At 38.8% G+C, this 22,761-nt stretch overlaps 3 protein-coding genes across 4 annotated transcripts; all 3 read right to left on the reverse strand.

The window, feature by feature from the left end:
• Positions 1 to 384: 384 nt before the first annotated feature.
• LOC138026201 (uncharacterized) lies at positions 385 to 10,353 on the reverse strand. Its single transcript, XM_068873433.1, has 11 exons — positions 10,092 to 10,353; positions 7,625 to 7,815; positions 6,795 to 6,997; positions 6,611 to 6,668; positions 5,401 to 5,681; positions 4,802 to 4,963; positions 4,445 to 4,583; positions 3,268 to 3,415; positions 2,654 to 2,985; positions 1,822 to 1,947; positions 385 to 1,026 (listed from the first exon to the last, which is right to left on the reverse strand). The coding sequence occupies exons 1-11, from the start codon at positions 10,289 to 10,291 to the stop codon at positions 965 to 967; spliced, it is 1,902 nt and encodes a 633-aa protein (XP_068729534.1). The 5' UTR covers positions 10,292 to 10,353; the 3' UTR covers positions 385 to 964.
• Positions 10,354 to 11,623: 1,270 nt separating this feature from the next.
• Positions 11,624 to 13,733, reverse strand: LOC138027065 (uncharacterized). Its single transcript, XM_068874564.1, has one exon. The coding sequence runs from the start codon at positions 13,094 to 13,096 to the stop codon at positions 12,503 to 12,505; it is 594 nt and encodes a 197-aa protein (XP_068730665.1). The 5' UTR covers positions 13,097 to 13,733; the 3' UTR covers positions 11,624 to 12,502.
• Positions 13,734 to 14,964: 1,231 nt separating this feature from the next.
• On the reverse strand, positions 14,965 to 20,551 carry LOC138026193 (disks large homolog 4-like). Of its 2 annotated transcripts, XM_068873425.1 has the most exons (5): positions 20,501 to 20,551; positions 20,319 to 20,418; positions 18,067 to 18,203; positions 17,011 to 17,124; positions 14,965 to 16,832 (listed from the first exon to the last, which is right to left on the reverse strand). In XM_068873425.1, the coding sequence occupies exons 1-5, from the start codon at positions 20,504 to 20,506 to the stop codon at positions 16,629 to 16,631; spliced, it is 561 nt and encodes a 186-aa protein (XP_068729526.1). In that variant the 5' UTR covers positions 20,507 to 20,551; the 3' UTR covers positions 14,965 to 16,628. The 2 variants fall into 2 exon arrangements, with proteins under 2 accessions (XP_068729526.1, XP_068729527.1); XM_068873426.1 differs by lacking the exon at positions 20,501 to 20,551 and having other exon boundaries at positions 20,319 to 20,424.
• Between the last annotated feature and the right edge of the window lie 2,210 nt (positions 20,552 to 22,761).

The following is a 22,761-nucleotide window of genomic DNA, read 5'->3' on the forward strand; positions in this document are numbered from 1 at the left end:
ATATCAGGTTCATGCTATATTAGGAAAAGACAGGATACCGCCCGCTCTCGAAGCGGAGAGGCCATAAACGAGGCTGTTATTTAAAATGACTCTATGATTTTCTTGCCTTTTATCAATCTCTCTTTACAGTAATCCGATCTAACCCCAACCCTCCTGTCCCAATACATTTTTTTTTTGGTAATTCATCCCAGGAGTGAGACTTGACAGATTTTACTCTGTCCAACGTCAGATGGGATTAAGCAGTCAAACCAGGGCGCTTATATATAGGAGGCCTCTTTCCACCCTGGTCAACCTCATTTCAAAACTGTACCCTTTACAAACCTCTAGTGTTTCCTTCGCGGAGACCCTACCTCGCTTATTTACACCATAGAGAAAATAGTTCCAGCCTATCTTCTTTAATGAGTTTCAAAGACAATGGAAAAGTCAATGGTGATAATGAAAATACTACATAAATATTATTTATGTTCATGTCATATTCTGCTCATACTGGAAAGAATCGTACTCAAGATTTTGCACCCTCCTTTGACTTGATCAGCTGAATTGATTTAATGGTACAGTATTACAGGCGTCCATGACTAGGAGCGAACAACTCCCATACTAAGCCTATGTCATAGCATTTTTACAGACCAATCTATTTTTAGACTACCTTTTCCACAAAAAAACAAAGGCCATTCCGGTTTGGTTCAGTGACGCTATGACATCAAGTTAGTTTCTTGTGATTGGTCATCAGGCTCCTGCGGGAGTCTCATTCATGGGAAATTCAATCTTAAAATAAATCGGTGTGTGTAATTACCATGACGGGAATATAAGTCTGTTGCTCGCTCCTACTCGTGGGCTCCTGGTAATTATTATAATGGTCCAATGTCCTTAGAAAAATCACAAATATAATCATTCTTGTTCCATAACACCATTTTGCAGTTGGTTGGCGACTTGGATGAATGTAATCTGGTGTCCACTTTCTTATTCACTTGCCCAACTGTGGCAATGCAATGCATGCACTGATGACACGCCCAATGCAGTACCCACCTGAACAACATATAACAAAAACGTTATAAATTATATAAAAATCTAGTCTAGGAAAACACCAAAATATTATTTATTTATGTCACTTGTGATAAACCTTGGAGTGGAACCACTGAATGCAGATGCAATACAGGTCAACTTTTGAGGGGAATAGGGATAGCTCATTAAGCTGGATGGATATTTCTGATGAATATTGGCTTAAGACTAATGGCCAATCTCATGAACCCCTAGTAAGCTTGGCATCTGCACACCCATTTTTCCTTATAGAGCAATTTTCAATTTAGTGTTGAAAGTAATTAGCGAATTGCTTTGGTTTTGCATTACTTCACTCAGTGATTTGGTTCTAATCTTGCGCCATTTTTTCAACCAATCAGAAGTGAAACCAAAACCAATCGTGGCTTGCACTTGCACATTTTCCTGTGCTTCATGTTGGCTACCTGTAATTCGATTTTTTGATTGGTTTACTAAATTGTCTTTGTCCTTTTTGATTTACCAAAGTAATTACGGTACTTTGGCTTTGGTTTTACAACACTCAATTGAAACTCACTCTATCTTTGGTACTTAGTACTCCTTTCCTTTCCCTAGAGGATTTGTTTTATTGGTGATAAAACTTAATTAAACAACCTCTGGCTGATTCTAAACTAGGGGGCCCATTGAATCACACAAAGCGCTACCCCACTTGGACTACACATAATTATTTGCCAACACCCTGCGTGGAAGTGAAGGAATTTTATTAAAAATGAGGTTAACGTTTGTCACCAGCAATTACAATGTAGTACTAACAATACAACTTCTTACCCTGTTCATATGCATTGATGTTAAAGGAATTACTTGCTCCTTTAATGTCACCATAAATTTCGTAGGCATTTTCAAACAGGATCAAAATCTCATCCACAACATCAATCACAAAATGGACACATTTTCCTAATTGCAAGAAAGAAAATAAAAACATTTTTGTGTTTATATGCCTGACCACTGTTGGCAATAATGTGCTGGCTTCAAGAGACTGTTTTTTAAAATGCCCATGACCATTTTTAACACCCACTGCATCCACTCAAAAAATATATCCCCAAATAAAAGTGTTCTTTAAAATGATTTGTAGAGATGAGAGGAGCAAGAAGATAAAGACGGTAAATTTCATTTTTGTGTTTGACTCTAGGAATTTGCACTTAAGTCCAGAAATACACCTAATGATGAGATACACTGCAATTCTTGACATCTAAGACAAAGTGTCCCTTAAAGTCTAAGCCTTTAATTTGCCACCTGTTCTCAACAATAACACAAGGGTAAAAGGTTAGCATTATTTTTAGCTCAGGGTGAATGTAGCTGTTTATCCTTACCTTAGGAGCAGCTCTGGGGGGCACTTTGTGATGTTAGTAAATATTATTGTTGTATTCGAGACGGTCAAGTGATGTTTAAGTTTGGGAGAAGAGCAAAAAAAACTAGTTTGTGATGCTCATTCAAGTCCACGTGCATCTCATTAAGAGCATTTTTGAGTACTGGTATATCTGAGAATTCTACAAGGACTATTTTGTAACTGAAGGCAATTGCAACATAGTCTAATGCACAATCATTGACAAATAATGCAATGTCACCGAATCAGAAGTTCGTAATTATTATTTCAATGTACCTTCTACACAGTGAATGAAGTCTGTTGCAAGCTTTTCTAGTTCTTTCGCAATGTCAGTCTCCCCGCAGTCTTCAAATGCTTTCACAACATCCATCAAAGCTGCACCAATTAACTGAAGACCTTTAAAAACATCATTGTTCTGAAAAGCAGCAAATGATTCCTTGAATAACTCCACTGTGCGGTTTCCATCCTCCACACACTTCTCAAAATTGAAGCCCTCTTTGCCAAGTCCTGCTGCAATGCCGCGATACACTTGAACCCATTCTTTGTCTGTTGTTCCATTGGTTGCAGTGAGCAAAGCACTAACCGCATCAAAGTATCTTCTGTTTACCCTGGAAAGAACAATTTTATCGAGACTGAAATCTTTTGGACTTGAATAAAATGCTTTGTATAGCTGATTTCCCCAAACAGCATTGCAAGATTTTATTATCTGACTTGGTATAGTTGATTCAACTGAAACAATCGAGTGTTCCCTGGTGATTTGCAAAAAATTATGAACATTTTGTAGTAGACATTTGAGCACTCTAAACTGTTATTAACTGATACACTATATACACATAATTATAGACTTAAGTGCTTACAGATAAATAATTAAAATTAAATTAAGTGCTTACAGATAACGGTAAACATATTGTCCATTAGGCAAGTAGGATTTAAAAGTCACTGAACCCATGGGTTTAGCATCCTTGCCAGGGTTCTGTCCTCCTCCAACATAATGGTAATCCACATACATGTGGTTATCTGCTCCTGATGGATACACTCCTGAAAAAAAAAGAAACCAGGCAAAAACTTTCCTGTGCAGCTTCAATTTTATTATTTTTTTCATTAACATTCAAAACTTTACTTCTTGTCCTATTTGCCCAATACTTTCATCATTTCTTGGAGTTCTATGTCATGGTTTTGAAAAATCTCAATAGGTTATTTCCGAGTTGATGCCTGCCTTCTCACTTCATTTCGTAGTATTTTAAATGAGAGGAGAGTACCCTAAAAAAACACCTTGACCAAAGAAGAAAAAAAACATACTCAACCCAAATTAGGATGATGACTTCAGGAATCAACTTTAAAGTTCACAGTATTTCAGTGTTTTTTTTTTGTTACAATATCTTTTTTCATAATGTTATGCATAATATGCACATGCATAAAACTAAAGACAACATTTGAAAGAAACTGTTTCCTAGAGTAACATCACTTGGTCTGGAATGGCAAAAACAAAATGTATAAGCTAAAGAGGTCCGTTCTTTAATAAAATAATTTTTTACCCTTGTGGTCATCGCAAATCGTCTCTGAATGAGGAGAGACCAAGTCCAAATCTTAGTTGGGGTACCTTCTCTGAAAAGTCTCCCTACCATTGGCAAAGAAATCTTGTGCATGCAGGAAAATCCCCCTTCCCCCCAACCCCCAACCCAAAAAAGATAAAAGATAAGAAGAGTCAGAGCTGAATCCCTTCCTTTGTTCCTTTGAACAAAGTGAATAGTGGCACACATTAGTGGAAGCTAGGTGGCTTTTTCCATCACGCCAAACAAATCCCCCGAATTGTAATGCATTTATCCATTTCGCACAGGGAGGTATTGAAAACAACACAAAGAATGACTTCAAATAAACCTTTTAAGAAACCTTACTGGAAAGAGGACACTTGCGGATACCTTACCAATACCTAGTCGAGTTGAACTGAAGACCAAAACAGACAAATCAAGTTTCTGATCAAAAAGAGATTTGATTACCCATGGCAAATCTGTTACCGAGAACACTGCCTTCCCCCCACCTTAATTCTGTCAAAACCTTAGAACTCACCTATCCAGTCTTTGTTCGTTGCTTCATCAACGGGTACTTTCCAGGAAACCTTCACTGGAATTCCAAAAGGCACTGAGGATACTGAGAGGGATAAAGACCTGTTCTGTTCAATCACCATGATATTGTCATCAGAGTTCAACTGAAACAACGCGTTAAAGAGCAAAGTCAGTGAAGACAACGCCTACTGAAAATACTTTGTGCTATATGATGTGTAAAATCCCACAAAACAAGTGCTTTTTTTAAAAAGGAGCCTTCAAACTGGCTTATTTAGCTCCTTCCACAACAATGTTCATCCATTTCAATCCACTCAATCTCCAAACTTATTGAAAAAACACTGGGCAACACTACTGAACTCACAACATATGCAGTCCACCATCCCTTTTCATCATTTCTGACAGAGGCCTGACTTGCATAACCTGCTACTTCAGTTGCTGTTACAAGTTCCCATGGGTTCCATACACCACCCCGCTCCAGTTCCCACATGTGCCAGATGTAGCCATCGTTTCCCATGGTAAAAAGCTGAAAGAGAAAGAAGATGGTACCCTGAAATGTGCCACTAGTGTTGTTTTCTGAGTTTTTCTTGAGCAACAAGCATCCCAAACAAATATGGAAAATACAGTAACTGCCCACAGAACTTTGATAGTAATTAATTTAATTTGTTTGAATGAGTCAGCAGCTCTTAAGCAATTAAATTGGCATTAAATTTCCAAAGAACTCTCCAAATAAATTGCATACATAAAAATCCATGCGCCCTTTTTTAAAAAATGCCCCAAAAACGTACTGCTTAAAATATTACGATACCCTATACCACTAAAGCTGGTTACAGTACAAAACTAATGCTATATAACACAGGACAAAAATAATATTACTTACATTTTGCGTCACTGAAAGTTACTTTAACTAGGATTTGAATTTTAGATTTTTTATGTTTATGAAAGACTCGATAACTTTGATACCTCAATTCCAAGGTGTATATTTGCTCCTATACTCAAGGGATTAATGGAGGGTATCTTGTCACTAATCTTGTACCATACACTCCATGTACACCAGCCCCATGGGTTGGGGACCTTGTCACAAGTTGTCTGCCAAATATGATGGACGTATCCATCGCTGCCATAGATAAAAACATTCAAAACTCCACTGAACACACTATGACTCATGGAGTGCACCACTGGGGCATACTGCGTTTCTGGGGCACCGTATCCTGTTTCATCCCATGTCACCCATTTTGTTGGACCTGCAATTGACATAAAAAATCTTTTTTCAAAAAAATCACCTTGAAGATAAACAAGGCTGACGATGATGATGATGATAGCATCTGAAGCTTGTGCAGCCAAGCACAAATTCCCTAAATATATATTTCTGGGGAGACTGCCAATCAAATCAAATTAGAAGGAAAAAATGGGATTACCCATAGAAAGCCTCCTCACATAATAATACAGAAGCAACAAATGTGATACTGAGTCTAGGAATTCATCAAACCTGGAACACATTAATAGTGACACGCAAGTGCTCTCACCATTGCATCAACCATGCTTCACACTCTTTTCTGTACAACAATTAGTAACCAACTCAGAGACTAAGAAAGCCACCCTTGACTACTGGTTGGATATAATCTGTGTGGTCTATTCGAAGGCAGTGAGTCTATGCGTGGACACAGCAACAAAAATTCCTCTACTCATTGGCAAATTAATGTACAGGGTAGTTCTTTGCTTTCATACAAATTCAAGCATTATCAAATGAACAACATGAAGTGTTGTAATTTGTCATAATTTGTAATTTATGTAACTAATTGTAATAATTATTTATAATTTTTTAAAAAAAGAAAAGAATTATGAAGTGTTCAAAATTCATTGATGTATTTTTATGTCTGCATGGGTGTCCGGCCCTATTTTGAGTGGCATGACTATTCTGGGGGTGAGGGGGTAGGGGTGAAAGGTACCATAGTTGAAACCACCCAAACCTTAACAAAAATGCTAACTTTAGGCCTAGTCATTATCTAAAGCATAGTGTTTAGGCCTAAAGTTAGCATTTTTGTAAAGGTTCGGGTTGTTTCAGCTATAGTACCCTTCACCCCCCTACCCCTCACCCCCCTACCCCCACCCCTGAAATAATTATGGCATATTTTGAGAGAGATCATGAAAAGAACAAATAAGATGTAGTGACCTGTTTGCCATGTCCTGTACATCTTGTTATTTCCCATAACTGCAAATGCCTCTAAATACTGAAAATAAAAATTTTATGTTTGTGACACAGTTTGAGTTCGTATAAATATTATTGCTGAACCATTAAGAGATTTGACTTGACACAATACAATACCACCACCACTTCCTTCAAAAATATATTTTACCTTTGAAAAACTATTATAAGCTACTGCAGCATCAGTCTTTAGTGAAACCGATGATCCACCAATCAGATTCCAGGCTGACCAATTGCCATTGATATTTTGTGTCCAGTAGAATCTGGAGGCTTTGGTCATTGACCTGGAGAAGAGAGCCACGTTGTTCTCATACTTCAACACTGACAGAGTGTCTTTACCTCTTAATGAGACTCCTATGACAGAAAAACACAAAGCTCTATTGCATAATGATAGTGAAAGTGATTTGAATCATTTATTTTTGAATACTCTGCTTGCAAGAGCAAAATCTTTGAATTAAGACAGGATCGAACCTGTGCTTTTCTCTTGATCATGTCCTGGGCAAACACATATAATTTATAATAATGATAATAATAATAATAATAATAATAATGATGATGATGATGATGATGATGATGATGATGGTGATGATGATGATGATGATGATGATGATGATGATATGCAAAGAAAAGTTGAAGTGTTACTAAGAAACTTGGACAGTGGATAAAAAAAAAACTGGGGGTTAAGATTAGAAAAATTTAATTGCATTGCTACAGAAAACTGTAGGATTTTGAGAAAACTACTATTTGATTTCTTAGTAGCAGGAGAGTGACCCCAGTAAACCCTATTATTTGCAATGACTTTAACTTCCTTGGGATGTATATATGTCATCACAAGAACAGCCAGATCTCAGAGTTAAATTTGGACAATAGTAACAAAAATAGTGGTACTATTCGCTCTGGTTGCAGTTGGAATCATAAAAAGATTCCCATGAGGTTAAGTGTAAAGCTTAAATTATGAAAGCAAAAGGTCCCCCAAAAAACCTTCTTCAAAAGGAAGCTTGGAGCCAATTGCCTGCCATTTTCCAAATTCAGTCACTTCCTTTAACATTTGTACTCTGTAATAAACTTGTCCATCATCGCACAGGCAAAAGACATTTGTCTGGTTGTTAACATCATGAGCAGCCACAGGATTTGAGACTATTGACCTCCCATCTGGAGCATCCAAGTCTTGCCTGAAAACACAAACAAGACGGCGAACATTGACTTCTCTTCTCCTGGATTTTTCAGAAGTCACCTGAATTCTGAACAAAATCTCCTGGTCTTTTTGTGTCAAGATGAAAGCCACTGTAAGCCCAGATTGTATAATTTCCTAAATTTTTCCAGAATCCAAAGAATAATATTATAGTCTGACCGCTCTTTGTATTTTATTCTTTCGTTTTTTGGGTATTTCATTAGGAAGAATCAATTGCGATTACCAGTTCATGTATCATTAACCACGACACTAAGGTCACAGAGGCTTGATCATCACTTCTCTCGGACATGTGTAAGTAGGGTCTGAGGAAACGAGTGGCAGGAATCCAACAATATTATTGTACATTGCTCCAGGATCTGAAGCAACACAGAACAGCACAGGAGCTGAGGAACATGGTTTTGAGACAGGAGAGCAGGATGACAGAAGCAGAAAGTACCCACTCCTCTGCACAACCTTCCCTTCCCCTCCCCCTCCCCCTCCCTCCTTTCCCAAGCACACCCACAAGAGAGCTTTCTGCTTTGGTGAGTGTACATTGGCCCTGAAATCCCTTGGCGCACCTTCTTCAACCCTCTAGATTTTGCTCAAGCTTGAGGCCCTGTTAGGGGGGGTGCCCATGTCCTCCATCTGAATTTTACAGCTAGCTATGTCGCAATTTCGGAACATTCTTGTGTCTCCTGTCGGAATTTCATTAATAAATTTTAGCTCGTTGCCCCTCTGACAATCCCCATTCGCTGGAACGACGCCAACAGAACATGCGGCCTCTATCTTTAGTACTTTTAAGCCCAGGGTTTTGAGACCTTTTTTAATGTTTAAACCTATTCAGACTACTTGGAATAGTTGTTGAAGTCAATGAAATTCCATCTAGTAAACTATACAAGTGAATAAAGGTCTAATCTGGCAAAGCAATCGAGCTATAATAGCGGTTCTACAATTCTGGTAGTGCAAGAGTCTAATGTTTCTTCCGAGTTCAACTCTGATTTATTTGTCAGACTGTGCTTTTCTGTAACTATAAAAACCCAGGAGGAAGGACATTATCAACCATTCATTATCCGCAAGGCATGCGTTTACAAAAGGTCTGTGAAAAATCATAGTTAGTAGAGGGGACTGGTTATGAAAATCGGCAAACTTCAAAGGGTTAAACAATAGCGCGGTCTCTGATGTTGAACAGCCCCGTCACCTGACTCTGACCGTGCACAAGTTCGGCACTCCAACGACTCACTTATGACTCTGATAGTGATGTATTTCAATAACTCGCTTACAATTTGGAACACCGAGATGAGCGCGATCAATAGAGAAAAATGTATCTCTCTGACAGACTGATGGAGTGCACACGTGGGTCATGCAGGGAGAACATGATACGCAAAGCGGAAAAGTCCTCAAAGGGAGTGATGCAATGAATACGTCAATCACATGAAATGAACAATCAAAACAGCAGTAAAATGAGATGTATTTCTGTTCGCCTTTATTGGACCCTTATTAGCCATAATTGGCCATTATTGTTGACAATGATCATTATTAAGTAATTACGACGAATTGTGTACGCGCAAATGTTCCGCAGTCCGCAGAACATTCACAATTCTGAAATTCGCTGTCGGTCAGTCTTGACATTTGTGTCGCTTTCGCTAATTCGTTGTAATAGTCTGTCGGTCGTTGCCAGTTCGTGGCTATCATGTCGCCGGTTCAAGGTCATGTCGCTTGTCGGAATTTACCCCTAACAGGGCCTCAAGCTTTCCCTTCAATCACAAGCGCGGCACCATAGTAGGACTCCAAAATATCAAAACCTTATGCTAGAAGAATGCTTTACTTTTTTAATTTTCAAGGTCCAAGAGACTAGCAAGCAAGAAAGCGGTCTTCCATTCCCTTGGACATTGGTAAAAAATTCCTCAGCCAGCCAGGTTCAAATCGGTACACGTCTGACATTTGCAGACTGCAGACTAACCCTAAATCACAATTATTATAAAAAGCTAACCGTTTTAAAACGGGTTCTTAGACTTAAATAATGTTTATCTGCGCTATTTTGAAATGGGTGCTTAGACTTAAATAATGTTTATCAGTGATATTTGTAAGCAGTCTGCAAATGTCAGACACCTGGTTCAAATGGAGAGTACTTTGCAGACCAATCATTGCTAATTTGCCAGGGCCTTACGCTTCGATTGCTCGCCGTTAACAAATCAGAATATTTTTAAAACCTTCGTCCAATGATTACCATTTGGTCTCCCTGAATATTCCATTAACTGCTTGCGTTTGAGTACTTACCAAGAGAACCATTTTTCCCTCAAATACTGCCTGAACCTTAGCTTTCCTTTACGGGCATCAAAAGCGAAGACGAAGGCTAACGGAGGAAGTTGGTTATCAGTAACCGCGAGGCGATCCTCGATAATTGTGTCCCCTACTGCAAATTGCCGAGAATGCGATGGGTCGGCGAGGGAGAACAAAGTGGCTAGCAGAAAAATCATCGTTACGATGAGTAGATTGAATAAGCCTTGAATGAATTTTTGACAAGCGCTGTCGCAACGTGTGGGGCCTGGATCTTTCTCCACTTACAGGTCACGAGACTTTGGAATGCGCTTTCCTGCACAGTCCTCTTTACAAAGCACTCACGTTCGCAAAGGGAACATAATAGCGCGCGCACAATTCCTCGATTGAAAAAAGCATTTTTATACCTTTCCTTATTATATTACTAGCTCCATGAGCAGGCAAAATGAACCAAATCCCGCGCTGTGATTTGCTACCCGAGCGGGCAAGATGGAGCTACACTGCCCGTTCGGGATTACTCGCTCGGTCCCGCAGGATCAAAGTTCTTTTTTTCGGTGTTTTTACTAGCCTGCAAGCAGGCTCTTCCGTTGAAAGTGGCGCGCGGTCGAAACCACGCTCCATTTTCAACGGAAGAGCCTGCTTGCAGGCTAGTGTTTTTACCCACGTGAGGGAAGATATCCGTTTGCAAACATTGCCAACCACAGGAACAAAAGAGCTTTTGTTTCGACAGCCAATGAGGCTCTGGTTGGCACGTTAATGACAATAGGTGACGTCAACGATATCTTCCCTATAATAAATTCTTTATTGACCAAGCTTGTTCGGTCAAGATGGCTGGATATTAAGGGAATAACATGACTTTTTTCGGGAATATTGTATATTTGCGCCCTTGTAGTGTCATTTGCGGTGACATGAATGGTTTTCCTGTGTCAACACTAGGCTTACTCTAATTGGTTAAATCCATCGGATGATGAAGCAAGAACCAATCAGCTGTAGGGCTGATAATGCATTAGCAGCCCGCTGTCTGTCTTTTGCGGCCCGCTGAGCGTGTGTTTTGAAGAGGCCGACTTTCTATTTGGCCGCGTATATTGATAATAATGCGTGTTTATGGACCTCGACTTCGTCTTGGTCCATAAACCGGCAAAAAACTTGGACCATATCCAGCCATCTTGACCTCACGCTTGATCAATAACCCATATATATATGGTGCATTCTTGTACGGTTATTCTTGCCTTTCGTTGTGGTTTATATTTTCTTGATTCCTGAAGATTTTTTGTGTTTCTCTCAATAGCCTGTTCCAGGCTCTCAGATAGTGGAGAAAACGAAAAGAACTGCGTGTGAAAAGCGAGTGGGGGCTTGGGTCGAGGTGAGGCGGGACCCAAGCCCCCACTCGCTTTTCACACGCAGTTCTTTTCGTTTTCTCCACTATCTGAGAGCCTGGAACAGGCTATTCTCTCAACAACTGTTTCTTCAGTCGCTCCTGTGGAGCACTTTTTGGTGGGAGCGGTTAATATTTCAAATTGATTTCACGTGATTTGAGCTTCCTGAGCCTGGAAATGATCCATTCTGCTGTAAGAATACTGATTTCAGGTTCATGCTATATTAGGAAGACAGGAAACCGCCTGAAGCTGTGAACCTCTCGGATACGAAAATCGCCCGCTCTTCTTCCAGCACATAAACTGATTTCTTTTGAATAAAGAATACCAAAGAAATACCTTTCTCGGTTTTTCTTGATCGCATTTCCGTTGCTTTCTTAACCAAGGTCTCCCAGCTGGACAAAATTCTCGAAAATGGTCTCAATATAAATTTGTCGAAGCGGATAGGCCATAAGGACTTACAATTGAGACCATACACTAGTCTCTTATTTAAAATGACTGTATCATTTTCTTGCCTTTTACAGTCACCCGATCCAACTCCAACCCTCCCGTCCCAATACATTTTTGTTGGTGTTCCATCCTTATCCCATTGACCCCGGTGAGTGAGACTACAGATTTTACTCTTTCCAACGCCAGACGATTTTACTCGTATACTGGGGCGTCCTAAGGCGTTTGAGGTGTCAATGGATTAAGCAGTCAAAAACTGTTATTCGCGCATAAAAGCACATGTCGTATTCCATATATTTTATATCTCTAATAAAATTTCACACAGTTCTAATTAATATTTTGGGTGTCCTATCTTGCGTTATGTAACGCGATGTTCCCCAATAGTTGTAGTGAAGCTTAGCTTTAAATTTAACAGAACATTTAGGGAAAATAAAAAAGGAAACTGATTTTACAAACTTGGAATTTGTTACTGTGTGTTTAAATAAGGGTGGCCTCGTGCTTACCGTCCGCCGTGGCCCCGAAAGGCAAAACACATTCACAGGTAACCCAGCGGATGGGCTACGCAGCGAAAGTGAACTCTTGGCTATTGACCTAGCTGTTTTTTACTTCCTCTAGAATTCTCCGCGCATCCTTCCAGTTGATATTAACTAAGCCTTTAATCAAGCAGCCACTAAAGTCCTCAATTTCGGACCTGCACAGAACACATCGATGCCGCGACCGCTGTAAATAAGCCAGCTTAAGGGATTGCCACGCGCACCATCCACACACGACGACGTGTTCACACGGGAACGTTTGAATGCACGCTTCAGCGTCTAAACAAACGACACACTGTTTATCTGAAGAGTGTCCATCCACAACTGCCTTTCGTTGCGTTCGAACCCTATCGAGCTCTAAAAAGCGATCGATAATAAACGGGATCTTTTCAGTGTCGAGAGAACGAAGCTCTTGGAGAAACTTTTGCCGTTCAACCGGCGTTCCACGACCTTCAAGCCAACGTTTGAATCGATACCAGAACAACAACAGCGTGGAAATGCACAGTGCGTAAACTGCCACGATAGATAAAATGGAAAATCCCAATAATCTAAACAGTAGCAAACTTGACGTATGGTTGAAAATTAACAACCCGGAAAATAAGGAAAAGACTTTAAAAAATTGATAGAACTTTGTAAGTCTTTGTTTGTCCATGTTTTTGTTCTTGGTTTGTCACCTTGCGTCTCGTGACAATCTTTCGCCTTCTGTGATTTTCCCTCACTCTTTTCTGTAGCTTTCGTTTGCAATTATGTAAAATTCGGGCAAATTTTGATGTGGCTGATGTCTTGCGGCGTCGTGCTTCGATGTCTTCACTAAGGTGTCTGTAACCGTTGATATTTAGTCCATTTTTTTTTAATTATCTCCCTTCTTTGTCAGATGTCCGTTGAAACTTGTCGGAATAAGCCGCGTCCACACTTTATACACCTTGCCACTATAGGTAAGCGAATGAAAATGGCAAAATCAAAGCTGAAAACGACTTATCTTGACTTTTTCAAAAATCAAATTCAGAGTTGTCTTTCGACCATCAATATTGATTCATATGTCTCAGTTCACCCGTTCAACACGATGACTTCTTTTTGTAACCGCGCACTAGAGTTTGAGAGAAATACCCGTAACCGGTGGGACATTGATAAAAATTGCAGTAAGAATTCTCACTGCAGTGCTAACTGCGTCCATTAATCGCGTCCGTTAACCCCGTCAGCAAAACGCATCTGTCAACCGAGAACTGCGCTTATCGCACAATTTGTCTTTAATAGGAAAAGTCTGCTACGAGCCTAGAAGGCCCATCAGGCCGGCGCTTTTCTCCGGTTTCTGTAGCATGAAGCGACTAGGAGTATTTCTAATCCCCCCTCCCCCCCTTTCTGGATGGGATACCAGTCCATCGCAGGTTGGCCCCAGCGTTAGATTCGCCGGTACCCATTTATACACCTTGGGTGGAGAGAGGCACCGTGAGAGTAGTGTCTTGCCCAAGAACACAACACAAAGCCAAACGCATCCATCAACCAAGAACTGCGCTTATCTGCACAATTTAAGCAATAGACCTTTTTCGCTTGTACATTTTGTTTTCCCAATACAGGTCATGTGATAATACTCAGGAGGTTTGGTCCTTTGTTTTGTTCACTAAAATGAGTGCATGCAAGCATGAATATGCCTGCATGCACTCTGTTTGGGAAAACAAAATGTACAAGCGAAAAAGGTCTATTGTCTCTAATAGACACCTGAAAAATTCAGGGGCTTTCAACGGGATTCAAGCCCACGATCTCTGCGATGCAGGTGCATTGCTCCACCAACTGAGCTGTGAAGCCACTCAGTTCAATGGGAACAGGTCAAATATTCGTATCTAGCCCACACTTCAAAATATCTACATTTCTTTCAAAATGTTTAGCTATAAAAAATTGCGAAAAAAGCTTTCTTAAAAACATTAAAGAAATTTTGTAAAAACGGTTAAAAATACACGGCTAAAAAATACACGACGTTTCGACGTTCTCGGACGTCATTATCAAGTGAAAAAGAGACAGTATGAATATTCTATAAATACAAGAAAAAACAATTGTTCATTAAGAAAAAGGGTAACATAAAAAATATGCTACAAGCTAAACAAAGAGTTAAGCACTGATGGAGTCACTGAGTGTTAAGGCTAGGCCTTTTAAACCGTTTTTACAAAATTTCTTAAATGTTTTTAAGAAACGTTTTTTCGCAATTTTTTATAGCTAAATGTTCCAAAAAGTCGCTTCTTTTTAATCTTTCAAAATGACCTGGCTTGTTATTAAAGCTAAAAGGATTAAAATGAGTTGAACAAGTTCTTTTACCTATTGAAGTCAATTTGTAAAGAGCATGATGCCCTGGCCTAAGGCCACTGAGAGTAATAGACTTTACTCTGTCTAACGCCAGACGATTTTGCCCATCAATGGGGAACCCCACAGGAGTGAAAGGGTTAATGAAACAAAATGTAAATGATTATGTCAGCAAAGATTCCCTTACAGAAAAACATTTAATGCAAGTTATATAAATGAAACACATTATTATCATTATCATCATCAAAATTTTATTGTTACTATTATTGTTATTGTGTAAATATCCCACAAAAGTACTTTCCATGATTTTTATTATATTACATGCTCAGAAAGATGGTGTGATGCTTTTTGTATGCTTCAGAAACTAATTTTGCATTCAATGTATGTTTCAAGTGAATTTTCAAATAGGTAAAATAGTGCAAAAATCTCAATGAAGATATACGGTAACAATGTTAACACCTTAAAACAATGTTCATTGTAAAAAACTCTCAATGAAGATAGAACAATGTTAACACCTTAAAACAACATTGTATTGGTCAAATCAAAGCTTCAGCACTCAAGATATGTCCAGGATTGATCCTAATTAGATGCACACAGATTTCAATAAGCATCACCAAGTGTCCCCTCCCTCTTTTCCCAAATTACACTAATCTTCCCCCCCCCCCCCCCCACCTTACCTCATTGTTGGAAATAGGAAGGAAATGCATAGACTTAAAGGGACACCTCATGTTGGATGTCAAAATTGGTGTGCATGTAGTTTGGGTCAATCCTGGACAAAAGTGCCCCCTCCGCTGTCATCAAAGGAAATTTGATAACTACAAGGGAGGAGTGGAAAATATGAGATGTTTGTCACCCAGAATGTTGTGGAATCCACGGTTGACTTTCAGTTATCCTCACTGGCTAAACCAAAAAGGCATCCAGAAACTTTGCTCTACATTTTGAGGCAATTCAGAAGTTCACGGCCTTCATTACAAATCTGTTCTAGATATTATAATCTCATGGGGATGTTTTCCATTAAAGCCATAATAAGATTCACATTAACTGGTGTTGGAGTCACCCATGGCCTTAGCCAGAACCCCACCAAAAGACTATTACATAAAAGTTCTTAGGCTTAGGGAGATACCTTGCGACACATTGTGATCTGTATGTAGAGTACCATGAATCTAATTATGCAGACATGTATAAGACATGTATATGTGTGGGAACATTAAGTTTTGATCATTTGAAATGGACCACTTGAAATGGACCACTTGAATTGCAATGGGCCATTTTACAATATTTATTGTTTGCTCAGTGACCTACTGTAGCCTATGAACAGCCGCGACGCTGCCTGTGACCTTGTATTGATACAGATCTCACTGCTTTCAGGGGCGAATCCAGGATTTTTGTTAGGAGGGGTTGCACCGCTAAGGAATGGCGTAGCTGACTGGTGACGTTTTTTTAACAGAACACCAGTTGTATTCGAAAGCCGCAGGTCATCTCAGGGGGGTAGGCACCCCCTGTACCCTCCTCCTAGATCTGTCCCTGGTTTTTGTCATGCAAATTATGCTGTTGTAATTCTATTTATTAGTCTACATTACCATTAGAAAAAGCACAAAGGTTTGTATGAAAGCAGGGTCACCGGCAGCTTCACTTCTATTCTTAGGCCAAGCAACTCAGCTTCAACTGTAAACTGGTCTATTTGGCCACGGGTAAAGGACCTTGAAGTACAAAATAAAAATGGTTGAGGCTTCTCTGAAGCTTTGTTTTGACTGGAGCCTTCACTATCCAAATTCCCTTCTTTGCTACCGAGAGCCCTTGATAGACAATGCAATGGAGATACCACTAGTTCCGCATTGAAACTGTAACCTTGGTGTACGAAACGATAGTTATCACTGAAGAGACAACTTTTGTTATGACTTGGCTGCCTTGTACATTTTTAAAAGGATAAAAACAGCTAGACTACCAACAGCCAATCCAATGGACAAGGCTCCCAGCTTGGATTCGTAAAATTGAGAGAGAAGGTTGGTGGCAGCAGGTGATTCCTCATCTACAGAATCAAGACTTGCTGGACCATCAACAAACGAAGTGTCAGGTGAGGCTGGACTAGGTTCTGACTGTGGAAAAAAAATCAAATTGGAAAAAGGGACAGTACTTAGTGAAAAGCAAAAATAAATGGTTTGAAAGACAAATTTTGGGGGTATTTTCTGTCATGAGCAGGGATGCCACTGTTATTGGCACATCTGCTTCAGGTGGACCAGATTCAAATTGAGGACGAGAAGTGGAATTACTTACCAGTAGATAAGCCTCAGCATTCTTCTCTACAAGTAGTGCAACAGATTCATCTGCTTTACGGAATTCATTGACGGCAACATCATGAGTTACACAATCCAATCTTATATCATTCAGCTGCAAATTGAGAAAAAAAATCCTTTCTCTCCAAAGAGTGACTCTGTCTAACACCAGATGATTTTATTCATCAAGGAAGGCCAGTTAAGGGGTGAAGAGATAACAAAATCCCCGTCCACTCAAAAACTATGTCCTCTTTAAACCTTTTTTCCTCCTAAGAGTGACAATAAAATTATTATTTAAGGTTTTAGGTCATCTCTCAGATAGTACACATGCTGTGATTGGCTGATTTAGCAGGCCGTATTCGACATGTACCACCTTTATGACCTGCTAACTTTGAAATTTTGATAAAGCATTCTCTAGTGCGTTTTTCATGTTGTTTATGGTATGCAACCTTGTACAACTGTTTCAATATTGCAAGCCACTATTTAAAAAAGCCAAGAAGATTTATTCGTTTTTCAGATCTTAACATGCAATCGTTGTGGCAGCTCAACCTTCCGCTTGACTGAAAATATTTTCCTTTCCCGCACTCCAGATTACCTCAGAGATATAATAAATATCTTACTACATGTAACCTTGTTTTCTCGGATCCTTGTTTTTTCCTTGCTGATTTACCCCAACGCGCTTTAAGCTTGGGCCATAAAACAACAAGAAAAAACTTGGTCCGGAAACTTACTGTACGGAACTTGGTTAGTAAGAGGTATTTACTTTGTCTAACACCAGCCTATTTTACTTGTCAGTAGGAGCCAGTTCAGGACTGATAGGGAATACTACAGAGGAACAGTTAACTCAAAGCTGAATAATAGCCTGTCACATTGCATGGCCTGCAGTCCTTAATCAGTTTAGTAACCTACTGGGCTTTTCTCTCTTTTTCCTCTAAAAGTATGCATTGTTTCCTCTGGCACTAACCCTATTGTATATAATAATTTATTACGTTGAAGTTGAGCAGCATTTACAATTCCAGGTGTGGACAAAAAATTAAGTAGCAAAGAGATGCCTTACTGCCAATATCCTGTCGCCTGGTTCTAGTCTTCCATCTCTTCCCGCGACACTGTCAGCCTTGACTGTAGTTATAAATATTCCTGGGTCTGAGCCAACATGAGGGTGATCAACTCCTCCCCGAATGTTAAACCCAAAGCCTAAAGGAAAGATAATGCCACTGAAATTTCCCAATTCTCAACTACCCAACCTACAATAAAGAGTTTGACCATTCAAATGAAAGCTACTAAGCAGTCATTATTCTGTATAAGTTGTTGAGCGAAGCTGCAGTGACTTCTGTTCAGGATGCCTAACCACCTCTTACTACAATCAGCCCTGAACAGGGACACCCAAAGTCAATTTTCGGAAAATATCTGTTCGGAAGACAATTTGAGATCTAGAATTTTCGGAATATTTGTTGTAAAATTTCTTGCTTGCCTACCTCTCCTAGGATTTTCGAACATCTGAAAAATGGTATAATTGCCCATTTTTAACAGATTTTTACCCTAAAAAGGTCACCTAGAATTTTCGGGACCTTTTTTTCTGGCTAAAATTTTCGAAAAGGTAAGTTTTTATCCCTATAATTTTCGGATCACTACATTTTCAGCTAGGAAATCCGAACAGATGAAAAATTTTTAGGGGAAAAAATATGCCTATATCTACCCTTTAAATACAAAAATACGTTAACAATGCTAGTTTTAAGTGGTTTTGAACTATATTCTTGTTGGGTGCCCCTGCCTGAAGCTACATTCATGTATTTTAAGCTGAGTAATTTATACTGGTTTATCACAACAGGCAACCACCATAATTTATTTTCTTGGTTACATGACACAGAATTTCTTCAAAGACAGTTTAACTGTTGGCCTTAAAATAAATTTCTTCAAAATTTGGGGTGCACGCCATGTATTTTCACAAACCAAAACTTAATTTCACATAATTATCTTTATTTATTCCTGTTAAATAACCCAATGTATGCAGTCCTAACATAATCTGTTATATATTCTTTAACTTAAAGTTAAGGTTCTAGAATGGAAACAAGACTAAAGTGCTAGGAATGATGAAAGATTACTAGTAAATTAAGTTATAGCTTTGTTAGTAATATATCAAAATCACTGAAAATTTTAAGTGCTGTTCAGGTTTCTTAAATAAACACAAGTGGGCCAATAATTAGTTTTCACATTTTTTTTTTCCTGTGTGGGGTGACTTTATTTTGGGATGTTTCTTGTAACCAAATGTTTAGCCAAATATTCCAGTTTGTTAACTTGCTACAATCAAGGTGAAAGTTTCAGGTGCGTCTTATAACCGAGTGCATCTTATGCTGCATTGAAAATTCATTAAGTGGTCAAGTATTTGAGAATCAAGATGTATTACATTCCTCTGGTGCTATTTATAATAATAATAATAATAATAATAATAATAATAATAATAATAATAATAATAAATTATTATTATTATTATTATTATTATTATTACATGTACATTAATTTTTGTTAATGTTCCACCTGTAATACAAATTGAGATTTTGCAAGTTGATGAAACCTCTCTAATGACGTTGCAGTGGTTATCTCTAGACACCACTCGGCAACCAAAATCAGAGCTCTAACTTGAAGATGTGTGATTTTTTTTGTAAACAGGTATTTTCCCTGCACCAGTCCATGTTCATGAAATTTTTGAATCAAGATGAGATGCCCTAAAACTCAGCCATACCTTAGACTTGATGAAGTAAGATTTCATTTCAAAATGTACTTAATACGAAAGCTTTAAATGATAACTCTCTTTGATTTCCCATAAGGGAAATAGCTGTTTACAAAACATTGCTGTGCCAACCACAGGAACAAAAGACCTTTTGTTTCGACAGCCAATGAGGCTCTGGTTGGCACATTAATGACAATTGGTACGGTGACGCGAACGATATACATGTATTCGCAACAAGAAAAAAAAAAAAGAAAAAAACACGCAACAATAACAGCAGGTGGACGGAAATTGGACTGGCTTAACTTTACGTTAATTAGACAAGGCACATTAAGTTTATCACTTAGAATAAGTCTTGTTTTTTAAAGCTCAATTAAAATTATTTCCTAGCTAACAAGATTCTTTTCACGTGCGCATGCTAAGAACGTTGCCGATGGCAAGCACATGCATTGCCTTTAAAACCAATTATCTCTCTACAATAAATAACTAGGATTCTGCTTACAGAATTACTCGCAAACACCTTTTCCAAGGTCAACTGTCGCTGCGTTTAGCTTAAATTTTATGTATTACGACATTACACATACCTCCGTTCCCTTTTGTTAAATGGACTACCACTAAGCGCGATGATTCTGTGCCGATGCTCAGCTCGTCCCAGAGTTTTTTCCTTTCATTATCACTCTGGCCCTGCATGAGTAAAAGAAACTGAAATCTGTTTGGAAACATAGCTTTCGATAAATAATTAAAGGCGAGTTTTCATTATGCTTACCTCCATCTTGAGTGTTTCTCGTGAGCTGCATTCCACATGTTCGAGGAAGTCTGGATCAAATCACACTAGTTCCAGACCTCACGCTTTTTGTCACGCAATGCGTGTCACGAAAGCCGTCATTTGGGGCCTGTTGCTCGAAGCCTGGTTTAGCGCTATCCGTTGGTTAAGAGGTATCAAAACCTATTGGTTTCCATGGTATTTAATGCCGGTTAGTGCTAGCAGTGCTTCGAGCAACCCGGGCCTTATTACAAAGGAGGGCATTTTAGGCTCTGCTCCACATAAACGACTGGACCATAAAAACAGACAAAACTGTGATAAGAAAGGGATTGGAGGGGGGGGGGGGGGGTGGGGTGGGTGTGTTATGGACTGGCACCTGCTATCCCTAAAGTGAGAATACACGGGACTGAAATCTGTTATGGGTGCCGGACTGCAGACCAGCAAGAACAACATTTTTTATTGCGTGTACCAGTACCTACGTAATGAAGCTTCGGTATCTGCAAAATGCAATACTGAGCAAGTGATAGTGGTAAAAAACAATATTTATTTCTGTCACAATCAAATCATTTGGGCTTACAACTCCATGAAATATATATTTATTTCTGTCAAAATCAAATCATTTGGGTTTACAACTCCATGAAATATTTATTTCTGTCAAAATCAAATCTTTTGGGCTAACAACTCTATGAAATATTTTCATGTTACAATATTGGGGACAATAAATATTACAATGATAGGAATGAAGGAACATTTAACATATCCAGCTGCATAAAATAGTACAGAATAATAAGAATTTGGCAAAGGTACGACTTTTAACAGCTGTAATAATATTATTGAAAGAGTAAGCCTGAAATTTCGAGTAAATAAGGATGCTTGAGCAGTCTTTGAATCATTTGGTCTCTCGTTGAATTTTCTAGTAAATGAAGACAGCAGGCTTTGGGAAATTCCAATCCCTGCTGTCACTCCACAATCTCGCACCAAGGCATAAAATGTTGTTGTATCTAGATGTACATAGGAGGACTTAATACACCATTTCTGGGCTTTGGCTACCGAAGTTAAAGGATCATGCACAATTGCTGAAAGTGTGAAATAAGTCAGCAAAGTTGTCAGTACAACTCCCAGAGAGAAAATTACGCAGAAAGGAGCTGAATGAGAAATTCCTATTAGTGTAGAACCACGATTGTTTACTACAGTTGCCACTATTAATCCGATGATGGCACCAAGGAAAACTTGATGTGGAAAGTGTGTGGCTATAAATACCCTGGATATAGAAACAAATGCTAGGATCACAAATAGCAAAATCCACACAGCTACAGTGATAAATAAGCGTCTCCATAAATGCAATTTACAAAAAGAGTTTTCTTTCAGTGCATTGAGAAGCCACAATGTTAGCAAACAAAACACAGCAGATGTGACCATAACATGACCAGATGGGGATCCTGAAAAAGAAATTATTAAAAAAGAATAATTGAACAAGGCATTCAATTAATTTTTCAGTTGAATGTAAGAGACAATATTGCTTAAAGTGCCTATTACTTAATTTATTCTCCGAAATCGTCCAAAATATATTGCATAGTTCTTGGAACCTTTTTATTGAAATTTCACTCCTTATTGGCTTTGACAGACAGGAAAAATGGTAATACTTCGATCAATAACCGACCAATGAAGGAAAATGGGTTTGAAACCAGGTTGATGTCACAAGGTAATTTGCATCGCTGTTTCCAAAGAACTATCTCAATGCAAAGCAGACTGTGATGTCAACCCTATATTAATTTTCCGCTTCAAAATAACTTGCCTGGTCCTGTTTCACAAGTCAGTTCATACTGTTTAAGAGTTACATTCTTCCATTTGGATGACTCATGCACCCACCAGTATGGCCTGTCCCCATTCAACTGCCTAAGACAAATCAGAGCAACAGATATTAAGGATGAAGAGAGGAACCCTTGCTTAAAAGGATGTCTTGTTAGCTTTCCCAACCAACAATAATTAAGTATCCATACACCTTATTCCAAAATGGCCGTCACTTTATTACTCTTTTGTCTGCTTGCAAATCAGCCCTTGTGGCGTCGTTCTTAAGATGGCTTACTACAGTTCTCCGAAAAAAAAGATCAAGATTTTGAAATCTGTGAAATTAACGCAACAGGATGTCTCTAATTTTACCTAAAAGTAAATGTAAATCAGGGAAAAAGCTAAATATAGTGACTGAGCTTCTGGAGGGGAAACTGGAAACTAGACATTTCAAAGGCTTTTTTCTCAAAAGGGGT

Source organism: Montipora capricornis, chromosome 12 (genome assembly GCF_036669925.1).
Source record: "Montipora capricornis isolate CH-2021 chromosome 12, ASM3666992v2, whole genome shotgun sequence".
Taxonomy (NCBI): Eukaryota; Metazoa; Cnidaria; class Anthozoa; order Scleractinia; family Acroporidae; genus Montipora; species Montipora capricornis.

What these genes read in the sequence shown, in the direction of transcription:
- LOC138026201 (XM_068873433.1), bottom strand. Translation starts at nt 10,291, where the DNA reads ATGATTTTTCTGCTAGCCACTTTGTTCTCCCTCGCCGACCCATCGCAT. An exon ending in ATATACACCTTGGAATTGAG is followed by an intron (nt 4,964 to 5,400) that starts GTATCAAAGTTA and finishes TTTCTCTTTCAG; the next exon opens with CTTTTTACCATGGGAAACGA. An exon ending in AACGAACAAAGACTGGATAG is followed by an intron (nt 3,416 to 4,444) that starts GTGAGTTCTAAG and finishes TTTTTTTTTCAG; the next exon opens with GAGTGTATCCATCAGGAGCA.
- LOC138027065 (XM_068874564.1), bottom strand. Translation starts at nt 13,096, where the DNA reads ATGGACAAACAAAGACTTACAAAGTTCTATCAATTTTTTAAAGTCTTT.
- LOC138026193 (XM_068873425.1), bottom strand. An exon ending in CAGGCGACAGGATATTGGCA is followed by an intron (nt 17,125 to 18,066) that starts GTAAGGCATCTC and finishes CTCAATTTGCAG; the next exon opens with CTGAATGATATAAGATTGGA. An exon ending in ATGCTGAGGCTTATCTACTG is followed by an intron (nt 16,833 to 17,010) that starts GTAAGTAATTCC and finishes TTTTTTCCACAG; the next exon opens with TCAGAACCTAGTCCAGCCTC.